The sequence below is a fragment of the Prionailurus viverrinus genome, chromosome E3 (assembly GCF_022837055.1).
Source record: "Prionailurus viverrinus isolate Anna chromosome E3, UM_Priviv_1.0, whole genome shotgun sequence".
NCBI classification, from domain to species: Eukaryota; Metazoa; Chordata; class Mammalia; order Carnivora; family Felidae; genus Prionailurus; species Prionailurus viverrinus.
The window spans coordinates 23,762,719-23,779,154 of NC_062576.1; the positions used below are offsets into that span (position 1 = coordinate 23,762,719).

Genomic DNA, 16,436 nt, shown 5'->3' on the forward strand with positions numbered 1-16,436 from the left:
ATATGCTGTTGGTAGAAATGTAAAAGGGTGCAGCCACTTTGGAAAACAGCCTGGAAGTTCCTCAAAAAGTTAAACAGCCAGTAATTTCACTCACAAGTATATACCCCCAAAGAATCAAAAACAGGTGTTCAAACAAAAACTTGTACATGAATATTTGTAGCAGCATTATTCATCATATAAAAAAAGGAAAAAAAAATGCAATGTCCAGTGAATGGATGAAGAAATGTGGTATACTTATACAATGGATAACTGGGAGTAAAAGAAATGAAGTACCGATGTGTGCTACAACATGGATGAACTGTGAGAACATGCTAAGTGGACGGAGCTCATCTTGAACGACCACCTGCTGTGTGTATCATTCCATTTATATGAAATGTCCAGAAGAAGTAAATCCGTGGAAACAGAAAATAGATTAGTGGTTGCCTAGGGCTGTGAGCAGAAGTGGGATGGAGGAGGGGCAAGCGGGGTTGGGGGAGGTTGGGATGAAATAAGGAGTACTCCTAAGAGGATATAGAGTTTCTTGTTGGAGTGATGAAAATATCCTAAAATAGATTGTGGTGATAGTTGCTCAACTCTGCAAATATACTAAAAACTATGTACATTTTAAATTGGTAAATTATATGGTATGTGAGTTATAGTTTCAATAAAGCTGTTATAAAAATAACAGTGGTGAATCACTGATACCAGTGAAAATTAGAGTTGGCTAAGTAATTGTTAGTGTGGTTGTTGCACCTATAATAATTGAGAAAAATATGTTTTGGGAAAAAATAGATTCTTTGTGCAACAATTATCAACATTTTGACAATCTTACTTTGTCTCCTAGCATATATTTGAACACCTTTGATAATCTGGGACCATATAAATTCTTTTACATATTTAGAATACATATTTAGCATTCTTTTCAGCTGTCCACAGATGAGTAGGAAAAACGCACTCTTCTTGTGACTTTCTCCTTTACTCTCACACAACTACCACACTCACAACACTTCTAACACCAGATGTGTTGTGTTCCCCTCCCGCCCCCTGGTACCAAGCAATTCTCCATGATACCAGCTGGGTATCTTACAATTCAATTCAATTCTGACCCTAACAGGAGTAGCACAGAACCCATAGGTTAAGGGCCCAGTCCCACGAGACTGCCCCCCACTTCAGATGCCATTTCCAAGTGGTAGGTCCTCAGATTACCCACAATTCCTGTTGACTTGGTTGCTAGTCAGAGGTTCCCATGACCACCACCACCCCCATTTTGAATTCAGTTACTTGCTAGAACAGCTCATAGGACTAAAAGAAACACTTATTTACATTTACAAAGATTATGTGTGATAGAGCATACAGATGACTATCCAGATGAAGAGATACATAGGGCAAGTTCTGGGAGGGTTCACCAACCCTGTTCACCAACATGGAAGTTCTCCAAACCCTGTGCTATTGGATTTTTATGGAGACTTCATCACGTTGGCATGAACAACTATTGACTCATTTTCATCCCTCTTTCCTCTGTGGAGAATGGTCGGAGGGGCAAGGCACAGAGAGAGGTGGTAGGGCTGAAAATCCCAAGCTTCTAATCACGGTCTTTCTAGTAACCAGCCCCCATCCAGGGGCCACCCATTAGCCCATCCAGAGTTTTCTCATTAGAACAAAAGGCACTGCTATCACCCAGGAAATTCCAGGGAATTTAGGAACTGTGTCAGGAACTGGGATCAAATATCAAATATTGGAACAAAAGAAGCTCTTAGTGCTCTGATCAGTTAGGAAATTACAAGGCTTTTGGGAGTTCTGTGCAGGAACTGGGGACAGAGACCAATGAACGTATTTTCTATAATTTCATAACAATACTTTTTTTTTATTTAAAAAAAATTTTTTTTCAACGTTTTTTATTTATTTTGGGACAGAGAGAGACAGAGCATGAACGGGGGAGGGGCAGAGAGAGAGGGAGACACAGAATTGGAAACAGGCTCCAGGCTCCGAGCCATCAGCCTAGAGCCTGACGCGGGGCTCGAACTCACGGACCGCGAGATTGTGACCTGGCTGAAGTCAGACGCTTAACCGACTGCACCACCCAGGCGCCCCACATAATAATACTTCTAATGGATTATTACTCACTGAAGATGGGAATTGTCTTGTTTACATGCTGAATTCTTTTATGACTCAGAAATGCTTTCAGATGCAAGTAACAAGAAACCCAACCACAGTGGTTTATACAAACACGAGGCTACTTTTTTCTTCATATGAGAAATCTGTGAGTAGGCAGCTGCTGACATTGGTTCAGATGCTCAACAATGTCAAGGCAAATGTTTCTGGCATTCTCTTGGCCTTTCGCAACATTAGCACTCAAGACAGGAAGAAGGAGGAAGAAGACCAGGCAGCACCAACATCAGAAAAACAAAAGCTTAAAAAAGAAAAAAAAAAGAAAAAAAAAAAAAAGCTTTCCTAGGAACCTCACCAACTTCCACTTACATCTGGGTCACATGGCCTCCTCTAGCTGGAAAGTGGATGATAAAAGGAGGGTCAGGGATGAGAAGGGGAGGCAGGACATCAACTGACAATATCTGCTAGGATTCCAAAGTCTATGACAAATTTTGGTATATAGCAGGAGGTGTCTCCACAGTCCTTTATAAGTATCTGTTGAATGCATATGATAGAATGTTTATTCACAAATACTCAGTCCTCCTCCCTTGGGAGGTTAAGACATCCATGCTCTGTGGAACCTTGGCATCTAAACTTCCTTCAGCCAATGAAATGAACACAGAAGTGCCTTTAAGAGCCAGGTTCTCTTTTCTTTGCCCCTGTGATCATGGAAGCAGGTGTCAAAGTGGAGCCTCTATCCTCTCCAGTCCTTAAATGGATATGATGAGAAGAACACCCAGCTTACCCATGTTAGTTAAGGCACTGAGAATATTTAGTTGTTATTGCAGCTTAACCTAACCCATCCTGACTGATACAATGTACGTACCCAGGCAAAGAAATCCACAACCAATCCCCAAATTAAAACTTTACAAACTATATTTCCTGATCACATTAATAGCAAGACTGTGCCTAAATGAAGATAAATGATAGCCATCTGGAAGTTAAACAAAATAAAAAATAGCTCCTCTGTCAAAGTGGAAATCAATACTGAAAAGACAGACTAGACATTTAAGATGATGAGACCACTGTATGCAAATACATACGGGGATGGGACTAAAGTTATTCTTAGTAAAAATTCATAATCTAAAGCTGATACTGCTAAAATAAATATGCTTAAACATTGGAAGATTGAGAATAATTGGATTAAGAATTCAAAATAAGCTAGAAAATGAACAGCAAAATAAAAAGTAGAAGAAATTAATAAAGATAAGAGCCTACATTAATCACAAAGCAAAAAGTCTGTGGAATTTATTAATCAAATCAAGGACCAGAACTTTGGAAGGATAAATCAAGTAGACAAGTCTCTGGGAAATATGATTCCCCTCAAAGCAGGTAGAAAGAGATAGATACTCAATGTAAGGCATGAGAAACAGACAATATAAATCGGTACACTATTTCTGGTGGGCGGATTGACACAACTGTCAAAATGTAAAATGTGCGTACCTTGAAAATTTGATGAATACATAAGTGTTGGGTTGAACTGACTGAGGTTCTCAAATGTCGAAGTCTCATGGAGAAATACGACTTTTTTGTAAGAAGTTTGAAACCCCAGACTTGGCAAACAGGGGATAAATGGAACCCCCCTCTCCAAAAGCCTTTGGAGAGGGATGTGTCTCAGTCATTGACCTTGGCCCCATGATTCTATGAATCAGTCCTATACAAAGGACATGGTCCTAGGTAGCCAACTTCCCCTCTTCTCCTTCTGGAAAATTGTCCTGGATTGTTCTGGGCTCTAACAGCCAAAACCATCCCCAGGCTCCCAGAGCATCCCCAGACTCAAGGGATGTTCACAATGATGCCTTCTCTACTCACTGAGCTGTCTTTATCTGATGCCTCCAGGGAAGCTCCTTGAGTCCACTTGTCCCTTCTCATGCTGTGAAGCAGGGCCTTTTTGAACTCAGGTTCACATCCCCTCCCCCTCCATCATGTTGCCCTAGACTTAAATCAGCACTTCTGGATGGAAGGCTGGGGGCTCATTCTGAGCTCTGGATCTCACTCTGCCTTTAGCATCGCCGTCTCCCATTGGAAGATTTCTTTATGCCCAGAATCCTAGAATGCAAAGTGCAGATACGTCCAGGCTTCTGGCCTAGAGTAGACTCTGGCCATTGGGATCCGTGGCCAGAAATGAATGCCTATTCATTCATTTATGCATGTTTACATTTATTTATGTACTCTAGTCACTCAAAAAAATATGTCTTTGCACACCTAATTAGTGCTGGACATTTTTCTAGGCACTGACGATTCAGCAGTGAAAACAACAGAGGAAAATCCTTGCCCTCCTAGAGCTAAGATCCCAGTCAGGTGGATCAACAGTAAACAAAATAAGTAGGTGAACTAAAGTGTATGTCAGTAGTAAAGTCTATGGAGAAAAATAAGACAGAGATGGAGGCTAGGGAGTATGTAAGGGGTAGAGGCCCCATTGAATGATGACATTTGGATAAAGGTATGAGGGAGTGAACCCCGCAGGTTTCCAGGAGAGTTCTGTTCCAGTAGAGGGGATGGCAAGTGAAAAGCCCTAAAGAGGAAGCGTGTGAAGAATATCTGAGGTACGAGGTCAGTAGTGCTGGAGCTGAACAAGCAAAGGGTGAGCGCTAAGAGGCGACGTTAGAGGGAACAGTGGGGTGGAGGCTGTGGTCAGAACCCTGGCTTTCTTCTAAGTGAGCTGGGAGCCACTGGAGGGTCCTCAGATGGAGAGGGACATGAAAGACCTCTTGCTGCTGTGCTGGAAGCAGACTGTAGTGAAGCTGGGATAAACACGGGTCAGTCAAGAGGCTTCTGGAATGATCTGGTGACAGGGGAGGGTGGTGTGCACCCGGGGGATGGCACGGAGGTGACACCATAGGCAGTGAGAAGGGGGTGTGTGAAGAAAGGTAACTGGAGTGGCTCCAACACCAGCCTTTAACACCCAGAGCCTACACCCCCTCTAGGAATCCCAACAGGGTGACATGGTCTCTGGTAACTCCTCTTCAGCCGCCTTCCTCTCTGAGGACCTGCATGTGATCATATCCAAAAGCTTGTTCCCCAGAACTCTGTGATTCTCCCTCCAGAGGGCTCTGTTCCTCGCTGTTGGATGAAAAATGAATAGGATGAGAACACCAAGTGAGCATGGGCTCATCTGAATTCTGCGTCAGCCCCCTTGCTCTCTTCAGTGACAGGAAGAAAACACCATGTAAGCTGCTCAGTGAAAAAACAATATTTAATTAGGGCTGAGAGAGTTAGACAAGTAAACAATTAAATGTTCTATTATGATCAGTCTTTAGCCATTTAAGCTTCAGTTCAATAAGGAATCATTATAAAGGTCTAATAGAAATGAAAATATAAGTAGGGTAGTTTTGTGTTACATTTCAACCATTGCCTCAGCCTTGCAGATCTAAAGTCAGTTTGACCATGGCAGAGAAAGGCTCCCAGCCACAAGGGGACTTACACAGACAGGAAGGAGGTGGAAGACAGGCATGTCTACCAACTGGCTGGGGTGGAAGCAGGAACCTTTCAGCCCAGAAGGTTTCATCCTGCACAACAGGAGCTTTTTCATTTTATTTTTAATGTCTGAGAAGCAACATGAGAATTCTGCCTGGGAGGCAGGAGAGGCAGCTTAAAAGAAGCTTCTGGATGTCTTGTGAGATGCTGGATTGTAGAATAAATATGTCTAATAAAATCCCCCTGGTTACCCAGCTTTGAGGATTTGGAAATAACATTAGACTGTTTCTTGAAGGAATTGCTTCACTGAAACTGGAAAAATACCTGCTCAGGACACCACAATCCCAGCAGAGGACTTTGGAATAAAGATACTATTCATCACTGAGGTCTGAGTCTTTGCAGCCAAGACACTGGCACATCCTTCTGAGGATATAGAGAGGCAAGCCCAGGTCACCTCTTCCTTGGATCCTCTCAATGTCTCGTTCCTCTCAAGGAGTTCCCGTCTCTTCTCCAGGATGTCCAGAATCCCAGGGGAGTTCCAGAGTATAGGGTACTCCAGAGCCCAGGTTGCCCATTAGAGGAGTCCTGCACTGGGCAGAAATGACCAGCCCCTAGTACTGCCATATTTCTCAGTCTTGGCCAAGGACCAACCCACAAAAAGTGTTACCTTGGTTCAAATCTAAGTACCTGAGAGGAGCTGCCAGATGGAGGCTGTCATTGATTCATATTCTTGCCACGGCAGTTTGCTTCTTTTGAAGGGGAACTTGAGTGTTGTGTCTCTGGGTCTTCCACAAGCCCCCAAATCAAGCAGTAAATGTGAGAGAAGAGGCCAGGGAGGAAGAATTGCTTACCCTGGAGTAGGACCTTGGCCTGCCTCTAAAATGGGCCACACGGTTTAGATTTGGGACAAAAGCCTTTCAGTACAAAGTGTGATTTTGCCTACAGTATTCTTTCTCTTGAGAACCCATGGTGACATTTAGCAGATGAATGAGAAGCCAGAGGCCCTGGCTTCTGGCCAGACTCAACGTGGCTACTCCGTTTGAGGTTAATCAAATTCATTTTTTCCCCCATCGGCAAACTTTTAGTTATAGTTTGGCTTCCCATGTGGCTTTCTCTACAGTAAAGATGGTGCTGGCCATTGGGCTTGAATGAACAATTGTATTTCTCATTGTAAATGAATGCTTTGAAATTACACCTTCCATACCAGCCTTTACTTCGGTAAGTCCACCTCAGAAATGGGTCCAACGTCAGAGTCTGGACAATATTTCAGCCTAAGAAACTGAGAACTATATTGTGAACAGAAAAAGCAAATGCCACCCTAGAAGAAGTGCTTTTGGGAACTTAATAAGGCCACCTTCCTTAGAAATTCCCCTAACTTGTCAAGCTCTTCTTTGGACCTTCTGTATTACAAATGTTTGAGAAGTTTCTTTGGATGGATGACAATCAACAAATCCTGTAGAGTGTAAAAGGCCCCATCATTCATCAACATCTGTTTTACCATGAGGTCAGTGCAGAGGTTAACAGCTGTAAGCAGATTTCAACCCCTCACCCCCTGCAGCGGGTCCGAAAGACACATGGCTCTTTGGCAAAGACTGTGTTTCCTTGCCTCTCTTGCAGCTAGCTGACCATGGCCATGGATCTAAGTTCTAGCCAGTGGGATGTGGGGATAAGCATTGGGTGCACCTTCTGAGTTATGCTCTTACAGAAAAAGGGGCACACCTTCCCACTTTCTCTTCCATTTTCTACTGTGGTTGTAATGGTTGGAGCAGTCATCTTGGGCCACAAGATGGAAGCCACGCAATGAGGGAGGCACAGCAGCAAGATAGAAGGGTCCTAGTATCTGGATGATTATGCAGACACCATGCCATGCACTGACTGCCTATCTAGATTTTTTATGACAGAAAAATTAATTTCTAACTTTTAAAGCCACTATTATTTTGGGTCCCTCTCTTATAACAGCTGAACTGATATCCTAATTAATTCAGTCATTTTATTCTTCATGTATGCAGTGAGAGAGGATCATTAGAAGATTTCAGGTTTTTGACAAATGTCTAAGGGGGTGCAGTGTGGGCAAAGGAGCTGTGAGTGGAGGGTTAAGGAATGGTGGCCAAAGTCTGGTCAAGGAGATGGATAGCTCCGGCCCCAGTGCCAAGGTCTTCTCAGCTGGGGAACAGAAAGTGATCAGGAAATAGGAGAGAAAACCATGGGGTATTTTTGCATCCCAAGCACTGTGCTAGCCCTTTACATATTACCCAGTCCACTGACCAATACGTCCCAAGAGAGCAAGAACTTTACAGTGACTTGCCACTATATCCCTGGTGCCTAGAACAGTGCCTGGCTCATAGTAGGCCCTCAATAAATACATGAGGAATGAATGGATAAATTATTCTACAGTAATTCAATGAGATTAATAGTAATAGCCTGAGTTTAGCCAATGAGGAAAGTAAGACTCAGAGACATTAAGTAACTTGGCCAAGTTGCACAGGTGGTAAGTAGCTGAACTAAGGTCCAAAATCAGGTGGATGTGTTGCAAAGCTTTGGCTCTTTTCTCTGCTTTGGATATCATCTCTTTTGGGAGTACAGAATTTTATGCTTATATGGCCAGAGAAGCAGTATTTCCATATGGGTCTGTGTTATTCAAACAAGTAGTATTAGATTCTTCCCTGAAGTAGCATAGGGTCCCTTCAAGATATCTGTGTCTATAAGCCGCAGGGAGGCTAAAACCATTGTGTGAGTCCAGGGTACATGTGGGTACACTGGGGGTAGAGAAAAAAAAAAAACTCTGGAATGAGCACAGGTTAGCATGAAAATTATTTCTGTGCTGAGGTCCAAGACAGTTGTCATGTGTGGAAAACCCCATCAGAAACATTGTGACCATGAATTTTTTGCACACATGCAATAACCAGAAGAGCTGTTGTTGATGAAGATTAACCAAAACAGCATCCTCAAGTACAGCAAAAGCTATAATTCACCAGATATTTGGGACAACAGACCAAGTTGCAAATAGATTTGTTTTATCTTGGAAAAGGGGAGATTTAAAGAATTTGATAGCATTTCTAAAATTTATATTTTTTTTCATTTCAACATTTTATTTATTTATTTATTTATTTATTTGAGAGACAGATCATGAGTAGAGGATAGGCAGAGAGAGAGGGAGACACAGAATCCAAAGCAGGCTTCAGGCTCTGGGCTGTCAGCACAGAGCCTGATGTGGGGCTCGAACCCATCAACATTGAGATCATGACCTGAGCCGAAGTCAGACGCTCAGCTGACAGCCACCCATGTGTCCTGATAGCATTTTTTTTTAATGAGGAGCGTTCATTTGAAAATCCTATTTCTAGCTTCTCTTCTAATCTAGGGCTTGGGCAGCATCTGTCTTCTTTAAATGGGGCCTAGGGCTTCATTCACAGGGGGCCACTGAGCCAGCTGCCCTTGTTTATATCCCCAGTCTGGCTGGTTCCTTCTGCATTTATAACTCTCTGTTTTACAGAGAACAGAGCAGCAGGACTTCCAGAGGACAGAAGTGGGTGTCTTCCTGTGTCTTCCCCGGGTCCTCACAGCCTAGGATAGATCACAGGTACTGACTTGGGGATGGCCAACCTGGAGCCTCAGGTCAACAGGGTCCTCACACCCTTAGGGGGAGCAGAGCAGTGCTTGCAGTGCCATGACCCAAGCCAGGGGCCACACAAGGCCACAGGAGGTGGCACCTTCCTGAGGAGTAGAGTGACCCCACCAGCTTTGCAGAACGTTCCATCATCTTGCTAGGCATGAAGAGGCTGACCACTGGTATGTGTGGCTCTGAGGCGGGGGAATGGATGAATGTGCATGTGGGGTCTGCGTGTGGAGGCCCTTTCCCTAGGTGGTCTCGGGTGAGTGGTGTGCGTGCCGAGGGAGAGGGGCTTTGTATCTGCTGGCATCAGAGCAAGTACGTACATCATGTCTGTGTGACTGTGACAGATGAGGAGCCTATGTCTTGAACAGAAGGCATGAAATGTGTGTACAGCATCTGAATAAATGTGCTTAATTGTTATCACACAGCTCTTTTATCGGCATATTATTTGTTTAATTGATAGCAGTTCTCCCTCCTCCAGGATAATTCATTTGGGTTTAACATTGAGAACAGAACTCAACCATCCATCCTCACTTCACAGGGTGTTTGAGACTGATCTCCTGGTCCTGGTTTGCCTGTCTGGTTAGTTGGTTAGCTAGCTGGCTGAGCGGTCATACTTTTAAGTATCCTGAGTGGGTTTCCTGTCTTTTCTGAGCCACATCTTTGGCTTGTTGTGTGAAGTCACCAAATCCCTGTTCTCTGTGTCAGCTCATTGCTGCAGAATTCTTTCTTCCCTTCTTTCTTTTTTTCAATTTTAATGAGTTTAAATTATTTCAGAATGTATTAGATTATTCTCTCCCTCGTGTTGGATATTTGAGGGGATGCAAGTAAACCGAACATTTATCAGTCCTCTCTTCTCTTAATTGAACAGGGGCTGACTGCTGCGAGGCTTGGTATTCTGCCCAAAGATGTCCCTGAACATCCACAGCTGGGCTTCTGTCAGCTCTGGAAACAACAAGGACAGGCCAGGGCGAAGGTGCTTCAGCATTTAGAGCTGGAGCCTCTCGGCGCGTGAACAAAGCCTGTTTGAGGCACCCCGTTTGAAGCCCTACTGAATCCATGATGGCCGAGTCCTACCTTAATTGGCAACCATCTGCCTCCTACAGCAGTTCACAGGGAGCTCATGCCAGCATTTAGGCAGCTTCCTATTTTGCAAATGATTTGTGATTCATAATGAACAAAAGATTGCTCTTCAGATGACCTGTCAGGGTAAGCCTGATTCAGGGATGGGGTCCATAGGAACCTGTCCTCCATGTTCTGAGGGGTAGTAGAGATCGGAGGGGCCACAGCAGTGCAGGGGTGGTACAGCTCAGGCTTGCTGCTAGCTTATATAATGCCTTTGAGTGGATTTGCAAGATGTGCCCCCTCTGAGTAGACACAACCCCTTGGCCACACAGCTTGGCAATGGGAGGGCTCCTTCTTGGAGGAAAATGTGTCTCTTTCCCCTGGCACATTCAGCCCTGAACCAGGGAATGTGCTTTGGTAAGGAAAGCGTAGACTGTATTTAAGGCCCCACTTGACACCTGGTGCTTTAGGGGTGCTTTATAGTGCAGAGCCAGGTGCTTTAGTGCAGAGCCCTGAAGCAGATGCCCCTCCTTCTCTGTTGGCAACTGGGCGAGCCTTTCCAGTGCTGGTTCTTTCCACCTTGAGAGTGTTAAAGACAAGACAGCATACCCAAAATGGAGTTGCTTATGCTAAGTCCCACTCCACCAAACTAAGGCTTAACTTAATTACAGTTTTGGCTCTCCCAGAAAGGGAACCTTAAACCGTTGACTAGCCTGATCATCATGAGTCAGGTAATCTGCATGATAAGCCCCTTACATCCCCTAAAGGAAAGTAACCTTGCAATAACCAACCCACCTTTTTTTACTTCCTTCTTCCTGTTCCCTCCTGCCTATAGAATTTCTTGCCTTGTGTAGCAATTCAGAGCTCCTTTTTTTTTTTTAAAGTAGGCTTCACGTGGAGTTTGAACTCATGACCCTGAGATCAAGACCTGAGCTGAGATCAAGAGTAGGGCACTTAACTGACTGAGCCACCGGGCTCCCCTCTTCAGAGTTCCTTTCTATCTGCTTGACTGGATGTTGCCCACTTCATGAATTGTGGAATAAAGCTAATAAGAGCTTTAAAATTTACTCAATTGAAGTTTTATTTTTTCAAGAGAAAGAATAATCTATCCTTTTTGCCTTCTCATATCTTCCTCATGTCTCAACCATTCTGTTATGATGTAGGTATTATTTGTCCCATTTTAGAGATAAGAAAACTGAGGATAAGGGGGATTTTCCAAGGGTATAAAGCTTGCAAGTGATTGGATTGGGATGATTAAATCCCAAGTCTGTCCACTTTAAAGCCCATGGTCCTTCAACTACATTTCCTTTAAAAATCATTGGATGGATTTGAATTTTGTGTGATCAGGATACAGCAGTGTTGAGAGTCTTCTCCTCAATCTTGTGATAATGCCTTTAGTGTAACTCTAGCTACCAGCTCTTTGCTGGGCTCTGTGACTAATGCTGGGTTTAAGAGGTAAATGAGCAAGGGGCACCTGGTTGTTGATTGAATGTCCAACTTCAGCTCAGGTCATGATCTCACAGCTTGTGAGTTCGAGCTCTGTCTTGGGCTCTCTGCTCTCAGTGCAGAGCCCACTTCAGGTCCTCTGTTCTCTCTGTGCCTCCCTTGCTTGTGCTCTCTCAAATAAATATTTAAAAGAGGTAAATGAGCAAAAGGAGCTTCCTGTCAGGAGAGATTGTCAAGTCCTGTTGACAAACTATATTGTGTCTATTTCTTTTCCTTCATGAGAGGTACCTAGGAGAGAAGAAGGAGCCCTGGACTGGGGATAGGGGTCTGGGAGGCTTCCCTCAGGCTGGCTGATGGTTTGCTATGTGATGTCCTGAGAAAATCACTCACCCAGGTGACCAACTCATTCTGTCTAGTTTGCTGGGGACTTTCCTGGTTTTAGCACTGAAAGTCCTACATCCTGGGAAACTCCCACACATCTCCACAAACCACCACAGTTGGTCATCCTACACTCAACCCTAAACTCCTATCAGTCTCCTTCAGGAGATTGCAAAGCACTTTGCAGAAAAGGAACATTTTTCTTTTGTTTTTTATCATACAAGTTATGCATGTTGGCTGCTGAAAATAGAGACAACAAAAAAGCACTATGCTAAAATGGCTAATAAACATAAGAAAAGATGCTAAATTTCACTCTTAAAGAAATGCAAATCAAAACAAGATATCACTTTCACTTCTCAGATTGGAAAAATAAAAAAAGAAAACATTGAGAATACACAGTTAAAGCTGGAAAGACTGTGGAGGATGCATGCCCTTCCTTTTTCAGTGGTGGGAATGCAAATTGGTGCAACCTCTTAGGTCCATTTGGCATATCTATCAGCATCTGAAGGTGTACATCAAATCCTTTTTTAAGAATGTGCCCTACAGAAATACTTGCGTGAGTCCATGAAGATGTATACGAAAGAACATTCAATGCAGACTTTTTGTTGTAAGAGAAAATTGGAACTAATGCAGGATTCTACCCACTGGGATGAACAAGAGAACAATTGCCCATGGTGGAAGTTTAGACATCCTCTTCCTGTGATTCCTGTAGACAGGGGTTCTCAAATGCCAGTGTGCATCAGAATTTTATGGAGGCTTATTTAAACAGATTACTGAAGCTCATCCCTAGAGTTTTTGTTTTAGTAGTCTGGTGTAGGGTCTAAGAATTTGCATTTTAAATTTGCTGCTGGTCCTAGGACCACACTTTGAGAACCACTGATATGGAAAGAAAAGACAAAGCCTTTTTCAAGGTTTTTCCAGATCTTGGAGGAGAACAACCAGAGACAGAGAGGCCTAGGCAGGAGTCCAGGAGGTAGATGGGATGTACCCTCTGATTTCCCTTCCACTGGCCTGAAGCCCCCACCTGATCACTCAGAGCATTAGCCAGGTAAAATCCTTGGCAAACAGGACACAGGAATACCTGGGATTCCTACAAAGCGTGTCTCAGTTGTGGGCAGAGGGAATGGAGCAGTTTGGGGGTTGGCCTCACTAGCAAAGGTACATACAGGGTAGGGAGGAAGAGAGAGGGCCAGCTGGGTGACTTCTGCCAGCTGTGTTTGTTGGTGTCTCTGCTCCTCCCTGGGAAGCTGGCATTCTGGATTCAAGGACAACATCAGATGCTTGGGGAATAGAGGAGCAGGTGTTCTCTGGAACCAAAACTTGCAAATGAATTAACAGGTGCTGATTGCTGCCAGGCAGAGGTGTGTTATGTGTGGATATTGATTTGCTTTTTTTCCCCTTCCAATTCCGGGCTGGTACCAACAACCTCATGCCCTCAGTTGGAGGGCTGATCTTGAGTCTCTTTATGTGCATACTGTGACTTAATTTGGGACTTTTCCTTACTGTCTTCCCTGGCTAAGACAATGGTGGGGGCATGATGACAAGTAAGAGGAAGCAGTGGGGAAACACCCCCTTTCTTGCCTCGTTTTTTGGAAACACCCACAATCCCCATCAACACCGCCTTTGCTAGAATTTTTCTCAATGTCCCAGGAAAGGTCAATGGAAGAAGGGAAAAGGAAAATAAATCATTACTATTGCACTGCTCCTCACCCACCAATCCAGGCTCTGCTCCATTGCTGGTCTCTGTTCTTTTTGTGTTCTATCTTTTGTTTCCACCAGACTGGTCCAGGTCCTCTAAAATGCTATACCTTCTACTTCAAGTTCTATGCATCACCTATAAAGGGCATTCTGGTGCCCAGTTACTCTTTGTGGTCTTATTCTTGAACCACTTTGATCCATTTGTCATACCTCACCTCATTTTGGACTTGATTTTTTTTTTTTTTTCTGGCTATTGAATTTGCTACACATTCTCCCCTTTATCTCTGGTCCTCATCCTTCAGATTCATACCAACTTGGCTCTTCTCAAAAATTATCTTGGTTCTCCACCCAAGCTACACTGTCCTAGGTTACCATGGGTAATACCCTCTCTTAGTTCTCCCTGCTAGCTTTTATCTCACTCTTCCAGTTCCAGCACCATGCCTGCAGACAGAGCAGAGCCAAAAGAAAAAGCTTGGGAATTTCTTCTAGTGGAATCCCTGCCCTGAATTGGAGAAGAGAACTATGAACTTGGAAGCAAATGATGAGGCCAGAGCCATAAGACTCCAGCCTCACACCGCATCAGCTGTACAGCTCATAGGAAGTCTTTGAGCCTTGAGCTGACAGGAACTCTGTGATAACCGGCCTTAGCAGCCTCCCTGCTGTCCTTGGTGCTGAACCCCACCAACCAGTTGCCTCTAGGGGAGGAACAGGACTGAGCAGTCCCCATGAAGGACATTAAAACCAACTGCTCCCCAGGGGGCGCCTGGGTGGCTCAGTTGGTTCAACACCCAACTCAACTTCAACTCTAATGATTCGAGAGTTTGAGCCCCGCATGGGGTTTTGTGCTGGCAGTAGCGAGACTGCTTGGGATTCTCTCCCTCTCTCTGCCCCTTCCCCTCTAAAATAAATAAGTAAACTTAATAATAATAAAAAAAAAAGCCCGACTGTCCTGGAACCTAAGCCCCACCAGGGAGATGCACACCACTATGGTAAGGTCTAGTTAAACTGTAGTTACCTGAGAACATCTGGCTGGGCTTCAGGTCCACTTTCCAAGAAGAGAGGAAATAACATTGAACACCTGACCAGGCACTGTACCTGACACCTTGGCTACATGATTTATCTTAATCTTTAAAATAACCAGCAGGGGTAGGAATTATTATCTTAATTTTACTGATGAGGAAATAGAGGCACAGAGAAGTTGCTCACACTTTGGCCAACCTCCTACGGCTGTTCTGTGGTAGAGTCAGGGCTCAGAAACAGAGGTGCCCATTCCCAAAGCTGGACCTGCTGACATTAGACCCATGTGCCCTAAGGCTAGTGCTGATGGCTCTTTGTCAGGCAGCTACCCAAGAGATGCTGACATTTGGGCAGGCCACCAGATTGTATGTTTTCTCCCTGGGACATTTGAAATTTCAAATCTTTGAGACTCTGAAACCATTTCAAAAGCCCTCATTGTCCTCAAAAAACACACACCACACCCACACAAATGAACAAGCTTCATTTACTTTCTCATTTATGGGAAAGGAATGTGAATATAAGCAAGACATTCAAATTAAAATGGACTGTTTTATTTTAATTGACCTTTGATTTCCAACTCACTATCTCCTTCACGTCTCCGCTCTGGCCTCTTCCAATCCCTTGCTGTGCTCTGTGAGTCATGAGGGCCTGAGGCTCAGCAGCTGTAATTGGTTTGTAACTTCCTGGAATGTCAAAGCCAAGATGGAAATTTTACGTATCACTCCACCAATTCTGTCCCAGCTTTAATAATAAGTTGGCAGAAGGGAAGGCAGATTTACAGCGGGAGAGAAATGTAATCAAATTTGGAGGTGAAATGCAATAAGTACAAATGCTAGTTTTCATTTGGAAGCGTCTTAGATAAATGTGATTTCACCCAGCTCCCCAGCCAAATCTGTTGTTTCTTCTCCTGGGGCAGTGGAGGGCCCTGGTGTAGTAATGGGAGGGTTTGTTACTAGGATTCCCCCTACTCAGCCCCAGCAGAGTGACCCTGGAGGACTGAGGGAAAACAATGGTAAAAGAGACATGAAGAGTCTGTTAGGGAGACGGGGCTTCACTGGGGCATCAGAACGACTGAATACTGGAGGGAAAAGCAAGTTAAGTACTTGCTAGGTACTATAGTAAGTGCCTTGCGTGTGGTATCTATTTGAGTTTCATGGCAACCCTATAAGGAAGCAGTGTTATTCCTCCCATTTTATAGAGAAATAAAGTGACTTTCAGGATGGGGTTCTCAGCTATAGTAGAATGAGATTCTGCTTGCTTCTGAAGCTTATGTTATTAATTCTTCTCTTACAGGAAATTTAACAGCTAACGTTTCTTGAATACTTACGTGCCAGTCACTTCTTAGGTGCTTCGTGAGAACTTTCACAGCATCTCTGTGCGGTAAGTACTATTGCCGTTATTATCTCCATTTAACAGGCAAGTAAACTTTCTCAAGGTTGATCTTTGTAAAAGTCAGTGAGTGTCATGTGAAAAGGTGTTCACATTAGTAGCTGTTAGGGAAATGCAAATTAAAATCACAATGAGATACTACACGATACCTCTATCAGGATGGTTATAGTTTTTTTTCCCCATATGCTTCTTTTTTTTTTCAAGTTTTTATTTAAATTCCAGTTAGCATACAGTGTAATGTTAGTTTCAGGTGTGGAATTTAGTGATGTGTCACTTACATACAACACCC

General features: G+C 43.8%; 1 protein-coding gene across 1 annotated transcript in view; it reads left to right on the plus strand.

Moving 5' to 3' along the window:
• USP31 (ubiquitin specific peptidase 31) overlaps positions 1–16,138 on the plus strand; it is a 101,645-nt gene extending 85,507 nt beyond the window's left edge. The window contains exon 15 of the mRNA XM_047839523.1: positions 16,052–16,138. Within this exon, the coding sequence (XP_047695479.1) occupies positions 16,052–16,077 (26 nt within the window). The 3' untranslated portion in view covers positions 16,078–16,138. The remainder of the gene's footprint in view (positions 1–16,051) is intronic.
• The last annotated feature ends 298 nt before the right edge of the window (positions 16,139–16,436 follow it).